The sequence below is a fragment of the Folsomia candida genome, unplaced genomic scaffold (genome assembly GCF_002217175.1).
Source record: "Folsomia candida strain VU population unplaced genomic scaffold, ASM221717v1 Fcan01_Sc001, whole genome shotgun sequence".
NCBI lineage: Eukaryota > Metazoa > Arthropoda > Collembola > Entomobryomorpha > Isotomidae > Folsomia > Folsomia candida.
The window spans coordinates 21,738,821-21,763,382 of NW_019091193.1; the positions used below are offsets into that span (position 1 = coordinate 21,738,821).

Consider the following 24,562-nt stretch of genomic DNA (forward strand, 5'->3'; position numbering starts at 1 on the left):
TGATAGGATTAGCACATGTACGTTTGTTCATACTTTCGTAGAATTACTTCATCTCCTCAGTTCATTAATGCTAAATAAATGTGCGTTGGTAATGGAGTCGGAGGGTCATAAAAATTCATGAATTTAAAACTATAAGCTTGGCTAATGAGAAATATTCTCAAACAGCTCAAGGAAAGTAATCCTGAATAGGTGAATTATTATTATTGGAAGATCCACCAAACCAAAGTTTGGTTACCAAACCCCCAAGGAAGATATCTAACGTGAGTTGATAACTCTGACATCTGACAAGTGACCGTACGATTAGTAGAGTAACAATGCACTATATCGGCTAGATTTTAAATGCATAATATTTTTTAATTAGGTTTTAGGAATTTTTAGAGACTTGTTGAAATGGCCAAGTCAGCAGTGAAGGTGAATAGCCAGCAACACACAAATTTCGAAGACGACGAGGGTAGGATGGAGTTGTACATTTGGGGCGGCGGATGGGGTTTGCCATCAATTGACCCGGAATCATTACAGACACTGGTAAAACTACAAAATTAAAAACTTATTGCAATGATGAAATGACTTTTGAGTGTAGAGTGAATTTAGAGAAAATATGATAATTTAATAGGCTGCAGTTCGCTTTGCTGGTGCTCCAACGACCATTACGGAGTGTAATAATCCATGGAAGTCACCCAAAGGAGTAATTCCATTCTTCAAACAATCAAACGCTATGAGCATTTTCTCTGCTCATGATGTTGGCCTTTATCTACGATCTAAGGTTAGTATGAGATAAAAAAAAGTTCGGAATTTTGTCTTTAAAAATAATTGCACCGTAAATTGAGCTTCAATTTGGCTCAGAATTTCAGTGGAGATTATGGACTGACATCTATCCAATGTGCAGAAACGGTGGCTTATGGTCAATTGATTTGGGAGTCGTTGCAAGTAGCCTACCAATATTATTTGTAAGTTTCATTATTATTATACTTGTATGCATTTTACCCATTGGCAATATATGTACACTTATTATTGCAGCTGGATTCATGAAAATAATTACTCAGAAATTATTCGTCCATTCTATGGACGCCGGTAAATTATAATTCTAACCTGCTCTATAGTACCTAGCATATTATCTAAAAACCGTTGAATATTTTGGATTATATGAACCCTATATATGGTATGATGATGTTGTTATACAGGCTTCCGTGGTTGTATAAACTGTGGTACCCAGAAAGATTGCGTAACCAAGCTAAGCAGGTTGTCATATCCCAGTACAGAGATGCGGAGGATCAACCACAAGCAGTGGAACAGTTTGTGTTGGATAAAGCAAAGAAATGTATCATTGACTTATCCCAAAAGCTTGGACAGAACGAGTTCTTTATGGCTACATCGTCCCCAACTACAATGGACGCAATTGTTTTCAGCTATTTAGCTGTGTTTTGGAAAGTCAAATTGCCTCATAACCCATTGAAGGAGATTATTACAAGTAATGCTAACTTGGAAAGATATCTCGCCAGAGTCCTTCAAAGGTACTTCCCGGCTGCTCCAGGTATGAATATGTGCATACACATGTAAACTTGAGAAAACTATTGTAGTTCAAATCCTATTAGGACTAAAATAAATACATACTGAATTTAGGACGAAGTCCAGCTCTAGTCTCATCATCAACATTAGTTTACGGTGACGACGGGGAAGTAATTATGAAACCCACGCAAGAAGAAGAATCATTTTCATTCAAACAGAAACTGGGGGCAGGACTCATTGCGACTATAGTGATGTTTTTATATGCACTGAAAAACGGTATTGTACGCCTTCCTGCGATTATGGACTCTAGTCATGCAGATGACGATGAAGACTATTGGGAATAACATTACACACTCTTTTCACAGTTAAAAATATTTCAAAGATTGATATGGAATTAAGCCTGTCAATATTAGATAAATGTCCATCAAACAGTCACTGTCAAATTATTATGACCAATTTGTGAAAATTATATGTATATGCAACGCATGGTCTCGTCATATTCCTTCAATATCTGAAAATATATTCAGGTTTGGTTTAAACATTTGATTCTTGTATAAAATTAGGCGTAAACGTTGCATCTTATTTATTACTCCTTCTTGCGTATCAATTTGTCATTGACAAAACAATGTTGGCGGAAATAGGACCATTTTGAGGTTTCAAACTTGTAAATTATTGAATAACTTGAACCTCAATTTTTCCAATCTAATTAATTTTCACAAAGAAATCCTACCTTCTCTGGAATGATGTTGAGGTCCTCAACTTGAGGAATAGTTCGAACTAGGATGGCATATTTGAATTAAATCGCATTTAATCCGGGATTGTAGGGTTAATTAGCCTTTGAATGGGATTTGAATGTCTTCAGCATTGCTTGTAGGAAGCAATCGAGTATGGAAGAGCTCCCAGAGAGCTGCTAGAGCCGGGGAGGAAGTCAACTCTCTGATGAAAGAGCTTCACTGGAGGAAGGAAATTGGAGAACTTAATAAAATTGGTAAGCAAAATTCTGTCAGTCATCGGTTTCATTGTTTTTTTATTGATATGTTTGATAGTTGATGAAAAATTAACAATTTACAGTGCTACATTTTTAGAAGTGCAACAAAGATTATTGATTGCATCTTAATTGTAAACTTTTCCCCGACTCTGTTGAGATGGCCCTTGGTTTGAAAAACTATTATTTCTGGGGGTAGCATTGGCCCTGGACTTCTCTTCTTTTACTTCTTCCGCTTGGATGCTAAAACTACCTTGACTTTGAAGCCTTCGTCGGGTTGAATTTGAATAGGGACGTCCACGAGCCTTAACTTTTTGTGGTGGGTTTGTTGTTCTCGAACCTGGTGTAGTCGACCTTTCAGTAGTTGTTGCTGCCACGTACTTGCGTCTCACAATTCCTTCTTCGGATGATGAAAAGTCATTTGTTCCATCCTCGTCATCTGAATTTAGTGTGTCCTCGTCACTGCCCTCAAGATTTTCATCATCACCTGTAGGCTCGTTTGTCCGTCGTCTCGGAATTATTATAGGCTTCTGATTTGATGGAGGATGATTTTGTACGCCACTGCGATTTCTGCTGAGTTGTGGTTAACTCTGGATGAAGAGTTTGAGAGTGGGCGAGAACTAGTTCCAATGTCAGGCTCATAGTAATTTTCACCGTTTTGCTCATCAGACTCAGCATTGTCGTAGTGATTTCGCCATGACTGGGAAGTTGGGGGTTTATTGTCAGCCTCTATTGATGGTATTTTTGTTGTTCGTCTAGTTGATCTTACTGTTGTAAATGGATGATATCTAGAGCTATTTGGCTGGTTTCTTTCTGGTTTCCCAGAGACTGAAGCTTTGAGTTGTTTTTGCCGTACCCGTACTTCAAATGGGTCTTGGTCCGTGGTTATTAAATCTTCGTCGTCATATTCAGATTCATCTAATGTCGTCACAGGATGCAGTTTAACATCGGTTCGAGTTTTAACTGATGTACCTTTCTTATTAATTATTTGTATGGATTTAAGCTCCTCTTGACCTTCCTCATCTTGCGTTTGCCCTGATTGTATCGAAAACAATATTTGTGGCCCCCTGTCTTGTGGTACTTGCTGTGATTCTTTCGAATTTTTGGCTTTTTTGTCCTCCGTTTTTGTCAATTTCTTATGATTTCTACTGGAATTTGACGAAGCCAATGATGAAACCGACTTGGGTGTGGGTCGTGGGCGAAATACAACTTTTAATTTATTCCCTGGTTTGACCTTGACCTCTTCAAGGCTAAAAATTCCTACAATATCTTCATTGGAATCAGAGTGTTCCTCTGTAAGTGGAAGGTTCGCTATTATCTGTGGTACTGAAGTCACTGTAGTTTCTAATTGCGTGTCCAACTTTTCGAGTTGTGTTACGTTCTCTTCTGGCTTGAGGTAGTGATCTTGTGTTTCCGGTTGATTTTTATCTTTCGGCGCTTTGGGCGAAGGGCGAGGGACATTATTATAACTTTCGTTTTGGGGTTCTTCTTGGAAATAGCTTTCCTCCGATGACGGAGTTCCGTCATCATAAAACGCCCTTCGTGATGCTGTGATGCTCACGAAAAAGTAGCTGACGAGGACCAATATGCAAATTCTCATTTTGGTTTTTAGCTATTATTTTAATTATTATTTTAGGAATATTACTAAAATGCAAAACAAGGACAGACTGCACATGAAGGACTGGAGCATTAGTGGGAAGTAGATTTTTGAGAGCTAAAAACTCATGTCCTTTGTTGAATTACCATAAACATCCAAGGATAGCTCTAATCAAACAGGAATCAAATCAGGAAGAAATACTATCATTAAATCCTCCAGAATACTTACAGAGTTATATATAAAAGGTAAAAGGAAAATCTAATAGTGTATGAGAAATTTATCCATCGAGGTCTATAACGACTTCTAGTCATAGAAGTACTTGGAAATGACTTAACTATTTCATCCAACTTAATATGATGAGGCACAATAATATCACCGAGTCGTTAATGATGAGAGAGTCAAACAGCCACCTTTGTATGTTTGGTCCCCTTATCTGCGAAATCGTTTCTCATCATGTGTAAGACGCACGTTTAATACCAACATGTTTCTACTTGATTAAATAATCTTAAGAAATATTATTATGAGTAATATATTTATTGCAATGCTTTTATTATATATATATGCTGAGGGTATTCATTTTTGTTACATTTAACAATTAATACTTTGCTAAATTAAATGGTTTGATATAATGTTTCTAAAGGTCCCTCCACTGGATTCGTATCAGCATGAATTGAAATGAGTCGAGTCTGTCGAATAAAGTATACATCTGATAATTTGAAGTCTGATTCGGAAAGTGAAACTAACGACAAAAAAATGTCACCCGCACGTCGATCCAAACGACCACGTGCAATAAAGCATTCAGAAATACTATCGGACGCTGAATCGGAGGAGAAGTCGCCATTCCATCCAAAATCAGTAAGAATAAACGAGAAAAGCGGAAAGGATGCCGAATCATCAAAAATAAAACGCAAATCAGTTAAATTTGACGACGGAAATAAAGAAGATACAAGTGAAGAAAGCGAACATGAAAATACAGTGACAGGTAAGAGTTGTATGTAGCTCAAACTACCTTGATCCTCAGGATTCTTGAACTTATCCATCCGTTTTGTTATATTTATATAGGTCCAAAAAAGTTAACTCAGAGTGCAACTGTTGCTGTGATTAAGCTGAAAATTCCAGAATTAAACGGTTCCTCCGAAGTAAATAAGAGTGCGGGGAAGGAAACTCCATCACGGTCACTCAGGGAAAGGAAAACTGTTAGCCCACAAAATGAAAATGGAAATATTTCTACAAGCGAGGATGAGACGGATGACGGAGTTATTGTTAGAAGACAAGGAAAAACAAGAACCGTAAAGCAACGCGCTGGTTCAGAGGTATTTATTAGTAGAGAAACAATTTTTTATGGTGGTTCTGGTGCATTAATTATATTTACCTCGTGAGATTATGTATTTTTTCATTGCGTAGGAATTTCGAAAAATTTCAGCTAACGGAAAGTCAGGACTTCGAGAAAGTAAGTCTATCCTTTCAATATATACTGTTTAATATCTGTAGTAAGCAATTTTATTTACCCCAAAATCTCACTGTTCGTCAATTTCTGTAAAAAGTAATTGATACTTTTTTTAACAGGGAAGCCATCACAAAACAACAGTGACATTGATTCCGATAATATTGGTAATAAACGCCGGAAGAGTGATCGAATCAAGACCCCAACTCAGCGAAAGTATATCGAAATCGATTCCGATTCTGATGATGAAACTAAGAAAACTCCAAAGCGAGGCAATGCTAAAAAATCTGGAAATAGACGATCCCTTTCACCCGATCTGAGTGACAGTGTAAAATCGGATATCTATCTGTCCGACTCGAGTCTTTCTGATGAGGTAGGTTCACATGAATAAGATATGTATTCGAATTTTACATATATTTTGGTATATAAATTTATGTCTCATTACACTAATCCTAAGGGCAATCACACCAAGGGACGAATGAAACAAGTGCAGAATCGACGTAAAGTGGGAAGACCACAAAAGTATGAAAAGTCCATAACCTCGTCACGGTCCAAGGATCCTTATGTAACGTCATTGGTAACTGGGAAAAATGAGGAGTTGCAGAGAATTTACCTAGCCAAACAAATAGAGATGTTGGACCATGATCTGTATCTCAAAAAATTGGAAATGTTGCAAAAAGAGAAAGCTCTGAAATTGCCAGCCTCAACCTTTACTATTGCTCTGGTAAATAAGCAGGGTGAATAAAAAGTATAAGAAGAGTATTTATTTATTCAAAACAGATACCTTTAGCAGTACTAGGTATTTATACTGCATATAGAATATAAATTGTACATATCGGTAAAGTTAACAACACAATTTTATACTAAAGTTACTCATATTCAGTAAATAAGCATTTTTACTCTATTCACATATTTATTTATTTTTATTTTTTGGCTTTGAAATGTTGTAATAAAATAGTCAATATCCAATAAATTAAAATCCATCCACCGGTAGAGATAAACCCAGGAAAAACAGAGGGATGTGTAAAACTCCACCCACGAGAGACTATCGACCTCATTGATTCGCAAGCAAGGGTACAGGGTCTGTTGTTAATAAATTATGATTGAGTATTAAAATTAATGACACGTAGAATAAAACAGCAAGAATTAACTTACAATAAATATGCAATGTATTGTAGAACAATCGGCATGCCTTGAATCGGCCAAACCATGCCTAAAAAACATGACAAAATCTTTAAACATGCAACTTGTTTTAAAATTTCATCAATGGGGACCAGACCTGCCAACAAAAAGTTTGGGAAGAAAAATCCTATGGCAAGTAAAACAGCCTGAATCTCTTCTTGACAAATTACAGAAATTAGAAATCCTAAATACAAAAGTAAATGTAAACACATGTTATTTATCGGAACTTTAATTATAGCATATTTATGCACGTCATCATCATGTCATCGTTATTGAGATTATTAATACCCATGGACATTCCTCCAACCCCGACTAAGACTGCCAAGGAGAGGCCAAGAGGGACAGATCCGAGTATCGGGATTTTGAAGACCACGTTCAGAATGAGAAATGCTAATCCGGACTGAATCATCAAACGGTTTTAATCAAGAGGTGTGCATATATTTATTGAATAGATAATTCGATCGTATGCTTACTTGAGTCATGAGGACTGCGATTTGTGAGATCAAGAACGCCACCTAATTATGAACAAGAGAGTGGTGAGTGGATAAAATGGTCACCATTCTGCAAACTTCTACAGATAATGGCCATTCATATTCCTTAAACTAATTACCATAATTTCCCCCGTCGTAACTCCGGCCACTAAGGAGCGGAATAATGTCCCTGATTTTTTTTCAGAAATGTAAGCAATTCCGCTGGAGCAGAGTGGGAAGAAGAAAAGCAATCTACAAAAATCATAAAGCTTTGTGAATCATAATTCCACCACATGAATATTTATTCATCAGAAAGTCAATTACCCCAGAAAAACGCTTGGAGCCAAAAATTCGCTGAAACTTGTCCCATCAGAACCATATATTGGAGTTTTAAACTGAAAAAGTTGTGCCACTGCATTATTAGGCTCAGTAGCTTTAAGTCATATGTTATAAATTGTCAGTTGTAAATTTGTAGTTACATTCAACGGTAGCTCAACTTGGCGCGGATTAAGATTACAGTCTAAGGTCACTTGAACGATGAATGTGTAAAATGCTTCAATAAAAATCCTTTTCAAGTTATGACCAATTTGTTGATCTGTATGAATTATCATTATTATGTAGCACGTCCAAATTGTTATTCAAATTAGTAAAATTGTGTGTCCTAGATTATGCATACTTGACATGTCCATTTCAAACGTAATTCTGCTCCCGTCGTAAGTTTCATCTAATGCAAAGGCTGGATTTCCGCCACGGTCAATAAGATAAGCCGAAAAGTTTTTAGGAAATTGCAGGTAGCCCCATATGGTTCCCATTCGAATGTCTTCCAATGCGTCACTCACATTCGTGTAGGATTTCTAGAAATGTGAAAATATTAAATCAGAATTTTATATATTGAAAGAATAATTTTCTTGTATTGCTCGTACAAGGTGCAAGGACTCATTTGGCAGCATTGATAAGTATCGACAACTCAGGGCCACACCACAACCAGGATTCGGAACGCATGGCGCGTCAGTAGGAAAGCCATTGGCAATCATCTCTTCGTTAATTACTCCAAAGCCTAATTTTTTGGGATCCGGACCGATTGCAAGGCAGATCAACACAATTTGAATTGCTGGGACCACAAAATGAACAGAAGGAACCTAAATATGTATGGTGATTTGTCAGTGGTTATTTTCATAGAGATGTCACTGAAAGCAAAGTTTAAATCATTTACCAAACGCTGCGAAGTAGTACTACAAAATTTTTAATGGTCAACGCTTTGATTCGATTAATAGATGAGACAGCGTCCCTGCAACAAAGATCAGCATCTCCTCTGTTCTTCCCGATATCTTGTAAGCTCGAGTCACAACTTGATTTAGAATTTGATTCCTTGTCACATTTTCGGGCAAACCCCATTCCATCCTTGAGAGTCATGCTTTTTCCTCCTCCAATACTGAAAATATTGGAATAATAGTTGATGCCCCGAGTGTACTTCTGCAGGCTGACATGATGTTCCTTGGGGTTCTCTATGTCTTCACACGAAGAATTCATTCCAACTCTTTTCAGATTTTTGTGACATTGCTCAGGTGTGGACTTTGCATCATTTTGACACAGGGTTAACACAATTTGTTCCAATAATGGGAGCTTGAATTGCGCCATAAGATCTTGAGGAGAAGCTTCGACAAGAAGCCGACCACTGCGCATGACTCCAATCGTCGTTGAATAATTTGCCTCTTGTATGTAATGCGTCGTAATTAAAACCGATGTCCTTTGCATTGATACGAGTTGTCTCAAAAATGACCAAATACTGTAAGAAAAGGACAATGCGCTTTATTTTCCAGTGCAAAATTTGGCAAACTGTTTTAGCCTGCACGGTTTACCTACCTCTCTCTCAATAAAGGATCCACACCGACGGTCTATTAATGAATGCAATATTATATAAAACATCTCAACACTTAAATCATCGGGTCACAAACTCTGTTGTGTAAATTTACGTCTAAATTAATAAACTTACGGGCTCATCGAGTATTAGGAGGGGCGGACGATGGATAACAGCTATTGCAAATGATACTCGACGTCTTTGCCCGCCACTAAGTTTGTGGAAGGATTTGTGACTTAAAAAAATTGTGAAAAAGCATAACTGGTGAAAATTATCAGGACATTTACGCACCTGAGCGTGCATATTCTACGAGACGCACAAGGCAGCTCCAGCAGTCTTAATATGGACTCCATGGAGTCCTTCATATTTGCAGACGACATCCCATACAACCTCCCGTAATAGTTGAGAGATTCCTCAATGCTAAACTCATTGTAGAGAGATATTTCCTTGAGAGCAATACAAAAAACTTTAAATATGTCTGGAATAGTCTGCAGTTATATTCTTCCAATAAAATATGGCTCACACACTTGAGGCATGTATCCAACTTGGGGTCCAGGAACACCACACCCAGACCCTGGTGGTTCTCCAAACACGTTTATGTGTCCTCTGTCTAACTTTTGAAGACCAACGATGCAGGATAACACGGTCGTTTTCCCTTTAATAAAAAATAAGTCAATTCCAGCCGATAACTTAAACTTTTATTGGTATTAAGTTGAATCTCTTACCGCATCCGGATGACCCTAACAAGCTGTATCTGTATAGCAGACATAAAAATAGATATTAGTGCATATCGATAAACGTGTGCATCATTATTACAAGCTTTGCAATTGTACTAAAAGTACTGCATATTTGTCCATTTGCATGGAAAAATACCCAAGGGACTCGATAAAACTGGTCAGTTAGCAAAATATCCAGTTTATTTGTAAGTGACAATAAGAGAAAGCGATTTAATGCATCATCATGACAAAATTAGTAGGATGAATAACGAATGACAAATAAGAAAAACTCACATGGATCCGGTCTCAACTTTCAAGTTGAGATTCTGTAGAACGTGAATCTTGCTCCCAAAGGATTTGTGCGCATTCCTTACTTCAATAGCTGGTAGACTATTTACTACCCCGATATCATCGCCTTTGTTACCTTCACTCCTACAAATTGTCATCTTATGACCAGCGACACTGCAGAATAGATCTGCATCAAATGTGCTTTTGGACCTAAACATGACACCAAAATGCATAATAAATTATTATTAATAATAACCTACAGGGTGCAGTGTTTATTTAGCCCGAATCAGGATGAGAAGCCCTGCCAAATGTTTCTCATATGTATTTATGACCTACTATTGCCAACAAAACAACAATGCGGGTTATATTCTTATACTGTACATTTATAATGGTAATATAATATCGACACCTCAGATAATATTCATAATCGATGATCATAAATCTAGAATGCGAAATTTCAGATTTTTTGGGTCCCTCTGGAAAAAAATATTGTAGCATTTGACATCATATTCTTTGTTCTGATGTGTACTTCAATCTCCGTACCGAATTTCACCTTTTCCCTACCATTATCAAAAATCGGTATGGACACTGCGGACACTGCATAGGGTACCTCTCGTTGAAAAAATTTTCAATTTCACTTCAGAATCTTTCATCAAAAGCCGTTAGAGCCCTATCTGCAAAATTTCAGGTTTTATGTAGCACTATTTTGAAATTTTGATGCAGAATACCCTGCACATGACCCCCACTGGTCAAGGGGTCAACCACTGGACCGATATGGTTTATCTTCGGGCGTAAATTTCCTTAACTTTGCATCCAATGTGTACATATTTTGAACTCAATGGGTTCAGCCGTTTTAGCTCTATCGTGTCTCAGACGGGCAGACGGGACGGTTCCATAAGCCCTGATTCGGGCTAAAAATCTATGACATTGATAATGAGATTTTCCTTTGTTCTTACCGGTAAGCGTCTCCCATTCTCGCTTCACAGAGAATTCTTCAAGAAATACCTCTCAAACTTTCAAACAAAAGCTAATTACTTTAAGCTATGGGCTGCAACGTACTCAATTTCACAAAATATTTAGTCAAATATATGTATCATTAAGCCTCCCTTTCAACTTTACTTATTTAAAAACAAACTGCATTTGTCCTAATGGAGTGCAAATACTTGCATGTTTCACGGAACTAGTGAAACCGTTTTATGAATGAGGATCATGTGCACCAATGTAGCAAGCCAGATCCTGATTAAGTCGTCGAGTTAGCCAAATATTTAAAGGTTTACTGTTCAATTGCAGTTATTGGCAGTAGCTTTGTTAAATACCCACCTTCGTCTCCTCTCTTCAAAATAAGACTAAACACAAACAAACTTTTACTCGTGGCAAATAACTGAGCTGTCATTAAGGTACGTATGTACAAGTATTTGTATATGGAGGACTAACAATCATCAATAATGAAGGAAGGTGTGCAAGTGCTTTACTAGAACTTACACGAATGAATCTAGGCATGCATTTAGTGCACAGTATTGGTAAGTGATAAATGCAACGAAGGGTTCAACTTGTTTGGACTAGAACTAAAACCAAAATCAACTCATCATGAAAGGGATCAAGAAAAGGATTTAAAAGGATTTATTTCGCGTCCTTGCCCTGATAGTCTCTAAACCTTTTGTTAACACATGAAAATGAAACGTTACAGTTTTATGTACTTATTGTTAGTTTCTGCTATTTATCATTTAATTTAGTCGCCTCATTCGCTTATGGAATAAAATATTCAATGTCTGAAAAGTTCTGGGTGTTAAGGTAAGAGTCCTAAGCGTATAAAAGTCGAGACAACAAAACGGGTCAGACAGGTCAGTTAGTTGGACGGAAGAATGATTTATGCTGTAATTGCGTGGCTTTTCCATCCGTGAGACTGGTACATATCGGCCAACAGCTTTACTGCCTTACTAATAATATTCTCAGGAGATCTAGCCGCAGACTATTCTTATGAAAACGCATCCTTTTCAAACTATATGAGAATGCAGGCCTGCCCACTTTCATTAAAAACTTTGCCCACTCTTTGTTTCGTTCATTTTACGAACCCTTGCGCATTCCAGGGATTTCCAACCAGAGAAACATAAACTATATTTAGTCCGACCACCAAAACAAGTCCGACTAAACATACTCAACCCTGTGACTACAAAAAACATAACGGGTTGTCAAGTCCTTTCTCTGTAAACATTGATTTAATGAGAAAGGGATTCCAACAGTCAGTTAAACACAGCTCCGGTTACAAATAAATAGCATGGCATATCACAGTTATATCTCATTGTTTTTGCTTTGATGATTTGTATGTATATACAATTGTAAAAAAAACATATCACTGAATTGCAATGTTGTTCCGTCTCCTCAACTTGATGACGTACATATGTAAATGCTTTTGAATTATGGGTCATCAGTGATGATGTAAAGCGAAGCTAATTGAGCCTCATTCTTAGATCTAACAACCACAGTCAACACGAAAGGCTATGCATATGAATATTCTGATGATATACCTTGACCAACAGAGTTTGTTAGGAGTCCTGCTTTGAAAACTATACTCGTGTCTCTTCACACGCATGCATGTTATTCGACTTTCTAATTTAAATTCTAATACGATCACGTCAATAATCTTTGCACGTAAGTTTTGAATATTCTTGAATTCAGTGTAAGAATGTCTCTTGTCAGAGAGGTAAAATTTGATGACGCAGGACGCATAATTATACAACACTACGGATGTTGTTGCAAACTATTTATAGCTTTTAATAGTAGGTGTAGTGCTTGATTATTCTTTGTCAAAAACAGTTTTTAATAATTCGATAATTCGGTAATCTTCGTGAACTTTTATGCTTGGGTGAAATACATGTTGATCGTTTCGGTGCATGGAGATTACCTTGTCCCAGATAAATTAGTAGATGCAAGTAGAACTTGGTAACATAATTCGGACAAGTTCAAGGTCCTCAACGACTAAATGTAGACAAAAGGTGCATTCATAAGGCAACAACAGGCTGCCCGGCCGGCAATACAGAACCGTTAGGTCCAAAAGGTTTCATTATCCTTAGGCACGCATTAGAGCCGCGTCAAACTGATAATACGCGCATGTACGTCTAATGATGCGATGAACTGAAAAACGATTGGGCAGGAAGGCCAAAGGTGCTCCTCAAATCATTGAAAACGAAATTTTCTCATGAAACATATTTTTTGTGTACACGAGCAATTACTATATACGCACATACGTGGATATATTAGAATTTAGGATCAGGAACAAGGATATGGGTTATTTCTTTATTCACAGAGCAACTTTTTATCTCGATACACTACACAACAGTTGTATCTTCTACATATACGTTTTGATACACGGACTATAATTCTTATATATATGTACAACTTAATATTTGTACTACTAGATTTGTACTGCATACAATTTGTATGATATAAATATGAAAACTCAGGTTTAATCAAAATAATTGGAACAGTGTTTAAATTTTCATCATTTGACCAGTAACTTCTTAAATTGTTACATATATACATACATGCATGAGTATTTTCATGATGCCATGCTGCCTTGATATGGATGAATTACATATGTCTGGAGAACTTCTTGAGAAATTCCCACTATTTGTAATAATATTTACGTTTACCTGGAGGTATTGTTGCATTAAAATACAAAATTCAACATCATTATTACTAAAGTCAAACTCCACTTGGTTGATCACAGCTTTATGGACACATCGACAATGGGCAAGTTGAATATGGCCGGATCGATTCTAATATTTCCATTTAAGTTTGCAATAATTATTCTCCTTGCTCTAATTTTTGCTCCCCTCACGTTATTGCTCAGCCTCATAAACGAATTATGTCGAATTGTAGTCTCCCTGCTTCTAAAAGTTAAGTACGGTGCTTCTAAAGTAACGCTGGTGTCGAAAGGCGAAAACAACGTGTGGCACTTCAAAAAAGAGGGAAACTACAGGATAGTGACGCTACTTAGGATTTACAAGGATCCCATTGATTTGGACTTCCTCCGTGACCAGTTCAACAGGAATGTGCTGGAGAGAACAGAGGCGGACGGGCGCACCAAGACGTTCGCCCAGCTAAAGAAAACTTTGGTCAAAAAGTTTGGATATTTTTGTGAGCGGGATGACACTCAGGAATTTGATCTCAAGAAACACATCATTGCATACGATTTATCAAAACCAAATGACAACCGAGATTATTTCACTGACGAAGAATTTTTTACAACAATAAGTAATACTGACTTCAATCTTTATTTGCCACTTTTTCTCTTAAGTAATATCACTTTAATTTATTGTATGCAAATACAGTGCCAAATTTGACACAAGACATGACTGAAGCAAAACCCCAGTGGGAGGACGTTATTATGCGTGTAATGTTTAAAGACCAAGACCATCCAGTAACCGTTCAATGTTTACGATGTAATCCATTTTTTTCACAAAGTACATTTTTAGTAGATATGCATGGAAAATCAGTTGATCTAAAAAAAATTGTAATTATGTTTGTATGATTCCGCAGGGCATCACGGAATAATGGACGGAGTCACAGTGGACTCGATTCACAAATTCTGCATGTCCAATCGACCTCCTGGACAAGAGTTGGTGGAAGCTTCAGGTGCCCCATATCCCTTCAATCCTTTCAAACCTATGCGCATTGGCAAGTACAAACTGTGCTTACTAAAATTTGTGTCCTTCTTCACTGCGCCCTACATTGGCATCAAATCGTGTCTTCAACTTTCCCACAGTCGTTTTTTCGTAAAATCTTACACAAACAGAAGGCATTTTGGATGGACGAGCAAGATGGATTTCAACTTGCTAAAGGAAATAAAGAATTCGATGGGTGGAGACGTGAGTATTTCGGCCATCATGGCCACAGCTCTGAGTTCCACTTTCCAAGAAATGGGTCGCCAATTCCCCCGTGAGGGGAAAGATGATTGCACAATTCCTTTCACCGTGATTGGATCAATGTTGCCCTACAGAGGAATTGGACCCCAGAATCGATTCACGGTCACCCCGCTTGCCCTCCCCTCGGGTGGGCAAGGGGATTGTTGGAGGGAAAGGCTGCGAACTATCAGTGCGCAGATAAGAGGTATGGACCAAAGAACTCTCATCAGCTTTTACGTTCCTCGGTGGCTTGGGAGATTTCCCGTGCCACTTGTGAACTTGGCACTGAGAATTAGTGGAGGGATACAACAAGTGACGATGACTAGCATGTCCACGTCCAGGGAGGAGTGGGCTTTGTTCGGAGTAAGTAAATTGATGGAGCTTGGAGGGTGGCCCTTGTTGTACGTCAACAATGGTGAGTATAATTAAATAGGAACTCATACATACTTGAATAGCGATCTATTTTAAGTATAGATGCAAAGTCCAAAAATATCTGCCTGAATTTATGCGATGTTCTCCTTATCATAGGCTTATCAATAGCGACGACACGATATGCAGATCAATTTCGATTCTGGATCGTTTCAGACAATGCTTGCCTATCAAGAGAACAATTTGATTATTGTACTAAGCAAATTGTGATTGAAGTTAACAAAATGGTTACGGATTGTAGGACTTCAACATTTAATGAGGTCTGAGCTAAATAAATATGTAAATGAGAGTAATAAAATTACACGAGTATAAAATTATGCATGTACATACATACATCTCAACACTGGTATGAAAAACAAGATAAATATTTATCCTATTTTCAGTGAATCCTGGATAATTTTAATAATCGTGTCATTTTCAGAATGAAAATTGTGATGCTGAAAAAATAATAGGGCATTTCTCTCCAAACACTGAACCATGGAATTACACTGTGATTTATCCGCATCAGGTTGGGTAGCGTCTTTTTTCTGCAGTGCTTGTAACTCTTGAGCAAGGAAATGTTGAAGAAGAGCTGAAAATGCGAAGCAAATGGCTTTATTAATTGATCGATTGTTGTAGTAAAAGTATATACTTTACTACATTTCAATAAATTTCATATGAGACTGCATACCTCTAATTTGTGAAAACCCAGGTGCCAAAATATTGGCCATGTTTAGCAGCACCTTTGTCTGATGTATTACGTAGGTGAGCTCTGTTCCTGATAAATAGCTCACAACTGGGATTTGCCTCTTTACAATGTGCATTCGAATGTCTTGTAGCGTGTAGTGGTTGGGATGAAAAATGTTTTTCCCAACTTCCAAAATATTTTTCAACTCTTTGATTTCATCGCATCGTTCCAAACCTGACCTTTTCGTAGCTTCAAACATTTGTTGAATTGGATACGTTTGTGCGACAATTTTATGAACAGACTGAGATTCGTCACAACTTTTAGAATTGCAAATCCAAGGTGATTCTGGTACAAGTGGATCAAGTGGAAGAAGAAATCCTTCGTCGCCTTTGTTTCCATTTCCACAATTACCTTTTAATTTACATAGAACGAATTTAGACAAATGATGTAAAGCTAAAGGCCGAGTAATGTTTAATGACTTGTACGTTTCTTACAACACTTGACGGCAGAAATAAACGTGCCAAACTCTGTAGGATCCTTACACCTGGAACACGTGCAAATGAAATGGGCTACGTCTTCATTCGAAACTTGTCTTTGCAAAGTTCCACACAAAGTGTCATGTGGACTGTATGAAATGGTTATCATTTCCCCCTTCGTAATGGGAACTGCAGATCTCACACAGATTTGCAGGGAAGGCGGCGGTTCTACTCTCCAAGTGCAATTTGGGATGCAACTATTTGCAAATAAACTTGCCGTTCCATAAATGCATTGAGCAATCCTAAAAGGAAATCTAAAATATGTACAAAATTTCAGGCTCATTTCTTGCTCTTCAATTCCTTACATCACATTATTCCGATTATTTGAGTTGGAGGTAGTACTGAAGGCATTGACATTAATGATCCCACTAATTTTCACAATTTCTCTCCTGAGATCATCTTTAAGAGGCCCGAGAAAATACTTCAAATTTTCCAACAGCATCTCGTCTCCCTTGATGCAGTAAGATTTCTTGTAGCGGATTTGGGTGTGATGCTCCAAGGCGTCAACATTTTTTCCCCAAGTGTCTGTTTGACCAGTTTGTTTGAGAAGGAGACATCGAAGAACTAGCACGCTTTTATTTATAACGAGCCAAGTGTGTGGAGGTGGATAGGTCACGTTTCCTTTCCGGAATAGGTCACATTCATACTGAGCATGAATTTTCATCTGGTAATAAATAATTCGTGTTGAATGCCCAAGAGATCAAATAAGGAAAAATCTACTGAATTGGGGTGTATGAACTGGATAATATGTATCTATATTAAGTACGCATAAATGTTTGTCTCACCCACCTGTTGACACCTGTTTCCGCAAATTGGCCAACCGCACAAATCACATCGTTGTCCTTTAACAAGTCTGACGCAGCACCCAAGGCACATTGGGAATTCTCCAAGATGCACTTCTTGGTCATCATCCCCTGGACCATAAATTATCGGAGCCTCCCTTAAGATGAGACTCAATGGTTCGACGTCCCTATCCGCCACCAAGTAGCGTCCGAATTCAGCACTGCGAAGAATCTTGATACCATTCTCCTGTTCAGAGATTGACACTTAGATACATAATGTAAATATGTCTCTCGTATGCTATGTGCACTAATTATAGTTGGGTATTTTAGATCTTTAGATGAACACAGTATCACGAGTACCTGTAAAATTTCCTGGATCTCGGACATAATATTGACTTACTCTCAATCGTTGGATGATAATTCCAACTGAAAATATATATTCCCCGAAACCAATTTTATTTGGGGTGATCGAGAAGAACGTACCAAATGTGTCAATATCAATTATTAGTGTGTACTTACTTTGGTGAAAAGGCAAGCGAGCAATGAATGAGAAAACTCTGTAATTTATTAATAGTTTACTAATGGTGATTGAGGTGGGTGCTCCAATTAGAACTAAAGAGTGAAGTGACGTTGATTGGCAGAGTTTGAAGATTGCTCAACCCGACACCACCGAAAACCGAAAAGATAAGCATTCGGATTAGAGGAGTGACTTGGAGGAGTTCAAAGCAACCTATTTCAATCGAATGTAAAGCCCGACCTTGTTGTTTCATAGAGAAAAGCTAATTGCAGACGGGTGCTTTTATCTCATGCAATGAGTATCATTTTTATGTGCGTTTATACTCGATACATCCTCCTCCATTGGAAGCGTTGCTTTTTTACATTAAATTCTGTTCTAATATTTCACACAATGTTTTGCTTCCTGTCCTAATGAGACAATATTTAGATCCAATTACACTAAATTTACACAACATAACACTTTAACTCTAGATTCATTATGGAGTTGAGAGACATGCATAGTAAACACGATGTCTTTTCATTCTTTTGGCACTTGTCCTAACCCACCGAACACCGACGCTAACACTTATCTCGTGGAAAATCATAACTTTTGTGTCTCCTCGGCCAGTTTTCTCTGGTTTATAGAAGTCTGTTTTATATTATCACTCAACAACCACGTCGCCCACATATTTATTTGTTTAATTAAGCCGATAAACAACAAAAACAATTACAATGCGACCAACTTTATCCCACTATTATAAATTTTAGACATGTAAATTATTGGTGAATTATTGATAAAATAAGAGGTCATTATTATCTATTTGCAACACTGTTATTAAAATATATGTATGTATGCCAGATACATTTTACAAGTATTTTACTATTATTAGATAAAGTCAAAGAGCTTGCAAAGCATGAATGCGACAAGTTTCTCTAATGATGCAAATTCTTGGCATTTCGGTGAGATTCTGCAAGGCACGAACATATTGATGCACCTGTCTAGAAATAAATAATAATTTTGTTTGGTGTGTAATATTAAAAGTCGGCTGCAAACTTTTAATACTTGAAGCTACTTGAAGTTAATATACGAGTAGAACCATCTCAAACTATGTATCTATACCTCGAGCACATTGCAAGTTTCTATTTTTTCCAAAATGCAACCAGCATGTAGGTAGGATGAAGACAACAATGAGGAGTATAATTTTAGTGAAGTTTACAGCATGCTATAAGAGTCCGCTGGCCGATGATAATCAGAAAGTTCTCATCTAATTCTAAGACCAAGAAATATTTTTACAGTGTATATATTACCAAATTTGACAACCTTTTAAGCATGGGAGCTGTGTGAGACACATAATTTATATCTCAATAAAAAACTTTTAATCGCATAATGAATGCGTTTCGACGACATCATAGCTCACTGATCTTGCTTACGGTTATACCTATGCAACTGTTCTATTTAACGTCTCATGGGGACCACTACAATTATATATGTACTTTAGTTAATCATCATTAGATTATTAGATTTGTAGTTAACATAACATTTTATGAGACCATTACTGTAAGAAATAAACATGGGATTTTAACTAATTGTTGCTTTATGCAAGTCTACAGAAGATTACCTAATGGGATTTTCCGTCTTTCTATGAATGACTCGAGAAAGAAATCCAAAGTGAATACTAAATACTTACTCATCTTGATTCGCAAGAACTCAAAGCATAATGCGTGCGTACATGTGCATACATTGTTCGATCAGTTTGTTTCACGTCCAGATCATGTCCAGCAGATCTCCCGTGGAGCATATGCAGATATGTGGATGCGATACGATAATAATACACTTGTGTAAAGTAGAAATATGGCTTTGACGAGGTACCCTTTCAATCCACTACCCTTCACACTTTTCAGAAGTAAATTCTGGTTTATAGTTGCAAAAAGTCAAACCATGCAAATATGCACGTCCTCAATCCAAGACTTTGATTGACTCTATGCTCTCGTCAATTACGACGCTGTTGTTGTGCAAAATAACATTGACAGTGGTAACAAACTACCGTCAATAACGCATAGTGGTAGTTAAATAGTTTTAAGAAATCCTTTGTTATGATTTAGACTATGCAAGAGGCATCCCAGTCTTAGTTTGGTATCTCAACGTGATTCATGGTCTCCAATTGACGCTGCTTATTACCATTGCCAAAAAAATGTGCACTACTAGTCACAAGAGTACCTGTACGTAGTTGCACTACCAAATATTCAATTATCAATTCAGCTGAATCCCAGGATACTTTTTGTGCGTTTTATTGACATTAAATCAAGTTGTAGCTGCTGCAGATTCATAAAATGTAAAATTGTTAAACTCATGTCTTTTCCTCATTCGCTTGAAAACCTTGGTCTGGCTGGCGTCACAAAAAGAAGGGCCCTTTATCCTTTAGTAAGTAGGTTTGCACTTGGAGAAGAAAAGGGTCGGGACAAAAGTAAAAATACTTTCGTATTTTTCCACGACTCAACGTGAAAGTAACGGCGTTTATTCATCATTTCCATTTCAACTTTGAACCAGAACCAAAGAAACAAAGAACCAAAGAATCAAAGAACCAAAGACTCAAAACCAGAAGAACGTCTTGAGTACGCGGTGTATGAATCCACGCTGTAGTACTAAAATACTCATCAATCAGTCAGTTAAAGGTTAACATTTTCCCAACTTATACTTGATCACTATCAATAACTACGAATTAGAAATGGAAGAAAATAAGTCCAACAATAATTGGGCACGAGGAGGAGGAGATCTGTGTTCTGCAATGGAGATAACTTTGGAAGAAGAAGCATTAATGCAGGAGGTGAGAAAATGCATAATAACTTGAATTTACTAGTAACTGGTTAATACAGATTCTAACTTTGCTTTAAATAAATGTGTGCAAATATATTATAACTCTCACTTATTTAGTTTGCAAAACGAGTTTATGATCTTAACGAGGAGATGAGGAACTCTGAAACGCTTATTAGATTTCTAAGAGGTAAGCTGAGATATTTTATGCAAACTGTTCTTTGCAATACAGATTTTGAGAGTATTGAGAGTTTGCAATATTGCATGTAAAAAATTTCCGTCTCTGAATAATACATTTCTATTGCTAGCACGAGAATGTGACATTGAAAAGGCTGAAGTAATGTTGCGGAAGGTAGTTGAACAAATGGCTTTATTTGCTCCAGCTCCAGGTGTGAAAAAACTGAATTGGAAAATTAATTAAATTTGCACATTCGTAGTCTGCAAAATGGTTCCAAGAGAACGACGTGAGAAGTTACAGGGCAGGATTCACTCTTCCTCAAGTATTAGCTGATGACTACATTTGTCATGTTCTCGGAACCGACTGTCAGGGTTATCCAGGTAAACACATGTACACGGTTAATGCTTGGTGATATTATTTAATACTCGCAGTGAACATGGGTTGAATTGTCGAATGAATTTCAGTGATTTATGTCCCTCTCGGACGTTGGAATATTCGAGACCGTTTAAAAGATGGGTACTTGGACGCCACGTTGGAAGGGAGGTTCTACTTATTGGAAGGAGTCATTATGGCCGCCGTTAGACAGAGCACGAGACGCCAACAATTCGTCCTCGTCGTCGACCTGGCTGAACTCTCATTCTACAAAGTTGCACACATGGACAGTAAGACAATTTATGTGACATATGTAATTGTGTAGACATGTGTAATTGAAAGTTTATGTACATACTCATTCTTTTTCACCCATGTAGCAATTAATGTGGTGACGCAAATATTCCAGGACTATGAAGATAATTATCCAGAACGCTTGAAATCTGCGTTTATTATTAATAGTAATTTCATTTCGAACTTATCACCCTGATTCGTATGTAGATACACACATAATTCTAGTCGGTTATTTAAACGGAAAACATTGTTTATGTTTCAGCACCATGGGTTTTCCCTTATGCATTTTCCCTCGTAAAGCCATGGATTGCGGCGAAGACATTGACAAAAGTTAGCGTTCTTGGAAATCGATCAAAATGGCTGGATACTTTAGAAGTGCACATCCCCGGATTTTCTAAATATATCCTTTAAGTTTAATTGCTTTGAAAAAGTGGAAGATACAAATTACGACTTATGTATAATAATCACAACGATTTGAGGATGCAATTGTTTAATAAATGCAATTTATGTACATATGTATACACACGTGCAGTTGAAATTTGCTATTTACGGGCATAATGCTTAAATAATCTAGGTAAGTAATGCACCGGATAATCTTTAGAAAAATTATTCGATGCATTTAATTCCAACAAAATCAGAAATCAAACGGGCTATTCCCTTCCCTAGCCCCTAGATTTATTTTGAAATTCTTAATGCTGGCGAGCACAAAATTAAGATAATTCCGGGTTTACGTTTTTAATTTATACAGTAAAAAATTTAACAATTTGAGCTGAATGCTTGGTACGTCATGCATTGCAATCAAGGATCGACTGCAACAATTCTTTCCCTAAAATTTGGACATTGATATTACAAAACCTGGCATGTAATATAGCTGAAACGTATCTGCATTTATTGCTAAATAATACTGTCTTATTAGTGGTAGAATATAATGATATTTTACCAATTTAATTGGATGCCAGGACTGAGACCATATCCAATGACCAGAGTCAACATTGCCCGACATCATTGCTAGCAATGAAATTGGTAGAAACCTATGTCTTCCCAAGTGATCATGCGTTGGTATATCACCGATTCCGAGAGAATGGAAACATCGTCCTGCATAATAAAGATATACTTTTGTTGATGAATTTCTGCTTTTGAATTTTCTTAATGAAAATATTTTGCCCACCTAGTTCAAGATCCTCAATACCTTCATTCGTGGTAGTTTTGCACCCCTCAGGACGTTCCATTTTGCTTGGTTCATACTGAACAAAGTCTTTGTCCTTATGCTTCTCAACAAACAATGCAAATTTGGACAGGGCTTTCTCGTTCATTACATAACCCGCTCCACCAGACATGTATCCCTTCAGTATTATAATCCAAAATTACACATACAAATCGATAATTAATCGTACTATAAATATTATATATGCACTAATTGTTTGACAATATTTGAGTTCACTCACGTTTTTCATTTTTTGGTGTTTCATTTTAAATCCAAACCACAAAGGAAGATCCTTCTCGCTTGGTTTTAATTTATAGACAAATTGTCTTAAATTTTCGAGTATTACGAATGTGTCGTCGTCAGCTTTAATAAACCAATCAAATCCCTACAAAATATAAATAAGAGCATAAGTAATTGCAAATTGCGTATAAGCGGAATTATGTGGACATTTCAGAAGAATATAATTATAGAATAAAAGTGCTATAATATTATACATATGCGCAATTTTGATGTATGTACGTACATTTGCGTAATTATTGTGCAGGTGAACCAAAATTGCCTTTGTCTTTCCCCACAACAACTCGTACTTTTCAGTGACATTGATATTTTTAATATTCAACTCTGAATTGTCAGTGTCTCCATAAAACACCAATTCGTCACAATTTGATCCCCACGTCTCCTTAATCACTTTGGCCACTCGAAGCTTTTCCCTCACCAGTGGGACGTAGCACAAAATTCTTTCACTAACTTCAGAATTTTTGCGAATTAATGGAGATTTTGGGATATCATTAGAATTCTCCAATTTTTGACTGAATAATATTTTTTGAAGAATGAAATATGAAACCACAAGGGCAACTGTACAAGTCAAGATGCACATGAGCCAAATCTTCGTTTTTGCTTTGTGAATCTTTCTGTGTAATTTTGAAATTAAAATTGGGAACATGTCTGGATAAAGTAATATTAGCAACGAGATAAGAAGGAGATTTTATCTCTTGTTTTGTAAATATCGTACAAAAACATATATACCACCTCCATTGCATCTTACGAAGAAATGACTATTTCCGGTCTGGTGACCACAGCTAATGTCAAAATACATGTTCGAGGCCAATGCCCGAAGTTTCTACAGCAGGATTTCAGCCCAATCCATGCAAATTGCACAATAGTGATTTCGCTTGAGATTGTAAAGCATATGGTGCTAAACTGGCAAAAATTTTAGGAAGCAAGACCGATAGGAAATTTTTTGGTGCAAAGCCGCATGTATTGTAAATTACGGTCTTAATACGCTAAATCACAATCTTGAGAATTGAGCTGTACTTTTTAGCATTTACTTTGTATGCTTATCTGCATAAAATTTGTGCTATAAATACAAGTGAAAACTTTGTACATAACTTGGTGGATAATCTCATGCTAAAATCTCTTCGTTATTATTGAGTATAGGTACTTACATATCTCTTCTTGCTTGATTTGTTTCGAGAGCCTATCCTACAATAAAATCTGCATAATAATTAGTGACATGATATCCATTCATTTAAGCATTGTAATATATAATCCGCTTGTACATTGCAAGAACCATTTATTGAATCCGCAGTAATTATCCGTACTGCGTCCCAATTCCGTGAAATCCTCCTCGAGTGATAAAAAACATGGGAAATATTATAGGGCTAATAGATTACTGATTGGACCACCACCGCCAGCATGCACTACAACTAATTTAATTAAGCATGCATTATCCTTCATAAAACTTTTCCATTTGATCGAATGAATAGCCGAATGACGCTTTACACTGCCGTCAATATAAGTAATGCCCAGTATTATATGGCCACAAATCCACGTCGACCAAGCAGCA

At 37.0% G+C, this 24,562-nt stretch overlaps 7 protein-coding genes across 11 annotated transcripts; 4 read left to right on the forward strand and 3 right to left on the reverse strand.

Moving 5' to 3' along the window:
- The first annotated feature begins 37 nt into the window (after positions 1-37).
- LOC110841715 (metaxin-1) lies at positions 38-2,047 on the forward strand. Of its 2 annotated transcripts, none has more exons than XM_022087409.2 (7): positions 38-294; positions 362-525; positions 614-763; positions 844-947; positions 1,018-1,071; positions 1,182-1,531; positions 1,621-2,047. In XM_022087409.2, the coding sequence occupies exons 2-7, from the start codon at positions 391-393 to the stop codon at positions 1,848-1,850; spliced, it is 1,023 nt and encodes a 340-aa protein (XP_021943101.1). In that variant the 5' UTR covers positions 38-294; positions 362-390; the 3' UTR covers positions 1,851-2,047. The 2 variants fall into 2 exon arrangements, with proteins under 2 accessions (XP_021943101.1, XP_021943100.1); XM_022087408.2 differs by having other exon boundaries at positions 38-260.
- A 164-nt stretch (positions 2,048-2,211) lies between these two features.
- Positions 2,212-6,689, forward strand: LOC110841714 (protein starmaker-like). Its single transcript, XM_022087407.2, has 6 exons — positions 2,212-2,494; positions 4,729-5,070; positions 5,151-5,401; positions 5,493-5,538; positions 5,655-5,905; positions 5,990-6,689. The coding sequence occupies exons 2-6, from the start codon at positions 4,764-4,766 to the stop codon at positions 6,275-6,277; spliced, it is 1,143 nt and encodes a 380-aa protein (XP_021943099.1). The 5' UTR covers positions 2,212-2,494; positions 4,729-4,763; the 3' UTR covers positions 6,278-6,689.
- LOC110844196 (ABC transporter G family member 20) lies at positions 6,426-11,551 on the reverse strand. The gene is made up of 18 exons (XM_035859314.1): positions 11,003-11,551; positions 10,053-10,256; positions 9,768-9,796; positions 9,570-9,697; positions 9,334-9,488; positions 9,178-9,253; positions 9,048-9,079; positions 8,403-8,970; positions 8,108-8,323; positions 7,861-8,038; positions 7,664-7,779; positions 7,509-7,579; positions 7,325-7,436; positions 7,188-7,229; positions 7,003-7,114; positions 6,812-6,898; positions 6,688-6,745; positions 6,426-6,615 (listed from the first exon to the last, which is right to left on the reverse strand). Exons 1-18 carry the CDS (start codon positions 11,017-11,019, stop codon positions 6,456-6,458), a joined length of 2,361 nt encoding a protein of 786 aa, XP_035715207.1. The 5' UTR covers positions 11,020-11,551; the 3' UTR covers positions 6,426-6,455.
- A 1,394-nt stretch (positions 11,552-12,945) lies between these two features.
- LOC118434529 lies at positions 12,946-15,720 on the forward strand. The gene is made up of 4 exons (XM_035848287.1): positions 12,946-14,300; positions 14,378-14,488; positions 14,586-15,365; positions 15,479-15,720. The coding sequence occupies exons 1-4, from the start codon at positions 13,778-13,780 to the stop codon at positions 15,643-15,645; spliced, it is 1,581 nt and encodes a 526-aa protein (XP_035704180.1). The 5' UTR covers positions 12,946-13,777; the 3' UTR covers positions 15,646-15,720.
- LOC110844207 (SET domain-containing protein SmydA-8) lies at positions 15,608-19,866 on the reverse strand. 2 transcript variants are annotated; one of them, XM_035848291.1, is made up of 7 exons: positions 17,884-19,866; positions 17,725-17,790; positions 17,372-17,608; positions 16,888-17,246; positions 16,541-16,824; positions 16,050-16,457; positions 15,608-15,950 (listed from the first exon to the last, which is right to left on the reverse strand). In XM_035848291.1, the coding sequence occupies exons 2-7, from the start codon at positions 17,749-17,751 to the stop codon at positions 15,748-15,750; spliced, it is 1,518 nt and encodes a 505-aa protein (XP_035704184.1). In that variant the 5' UTR covers positions 17,752-17,790; positions 17,884-19,866; the 3' UTR covers positions 15,608-15,747. The 2 variants fall into 2 exon arrangements, with proteins under 2 accessions (XP_035704184.1, XP_021946049.1); XM_022090357.2 differs by having other exon boundaries at positions 17,372-17,611.
- Positions 19,867-19,959: 93 nt separating this feature from the next.
- LOC110863297 (SEC14-like protein 2) lies at positions 19,960-22,033 on the forward strand. Of its 2 annotated transcripts, XM_022112572.2 has the most exons (7): positions 19,970-20,684; positions 20,792-20,861; positions 20,980-21,023; positions 21,109-21,229; positions 21,314-21,511; positions 21,599-21,679; positions 21,775-22,033. In XM_022112572.2, exons 1-7 carry the CDS (start codon positions 20,586-20,588, stop codon positions 21,921-21,923), a joined length of 762 nt encoding a protein of 253 aa, XP_021968264.1. In that variant the 5' UTR covers positions 19,970-20,585; the 3' UTR covers positions 21,924-22,033. The 2 variants fall into 2 exon arrangements, with proteins under 2 accessions (XP_035704219.1, XP_021968264.1); XM_035848326.1 differs by lacking the exon at positions 21,599-21,679 and having other exon boundaries at positions 19,960-20,684.
- A 113-nt stretch (positions 22,034-22,146) lies between these two features.
- LOC110863298 (glycoprotein-N-acetylgalactosamine 3-beta-galactosyltransferase 1) lies at positions 22,147-24,498 on the reverse strand. Of its 2 annotated transcripts, XM_022112573.2 has the most exons (5): positions 23,240-23,899; positions 22,958-23,101; positions 22,681-22,855; positions 22,453-22,607; positions 22,147-22,338 (listed from the first exon to the last, which is right to left on the reverse strand). In XM_022112573.2, exons 1-5 carry the CDS (start codon positions 23,657-23,659, stop codon positions 22,240-22,242), a joined length of 993 nt encoding a protein of 330 aa, XP_021968265.2. In that variant the 5' UTR covers positions 23,660-23,899; the 3' UTR covers positions 22,147-22,239. The 2 variants fall into 2 exon arrangements, with proteins under 2 accessions (XP_021968265.2, XP_035704209.1); XM_035848316.1 differs by having other exon boundaries at positions 22,236-22,607; positions 23,240-24,498.
- Between the last annotated feature and the right edge of the window lie 64 nt (positions 24,499-24,562).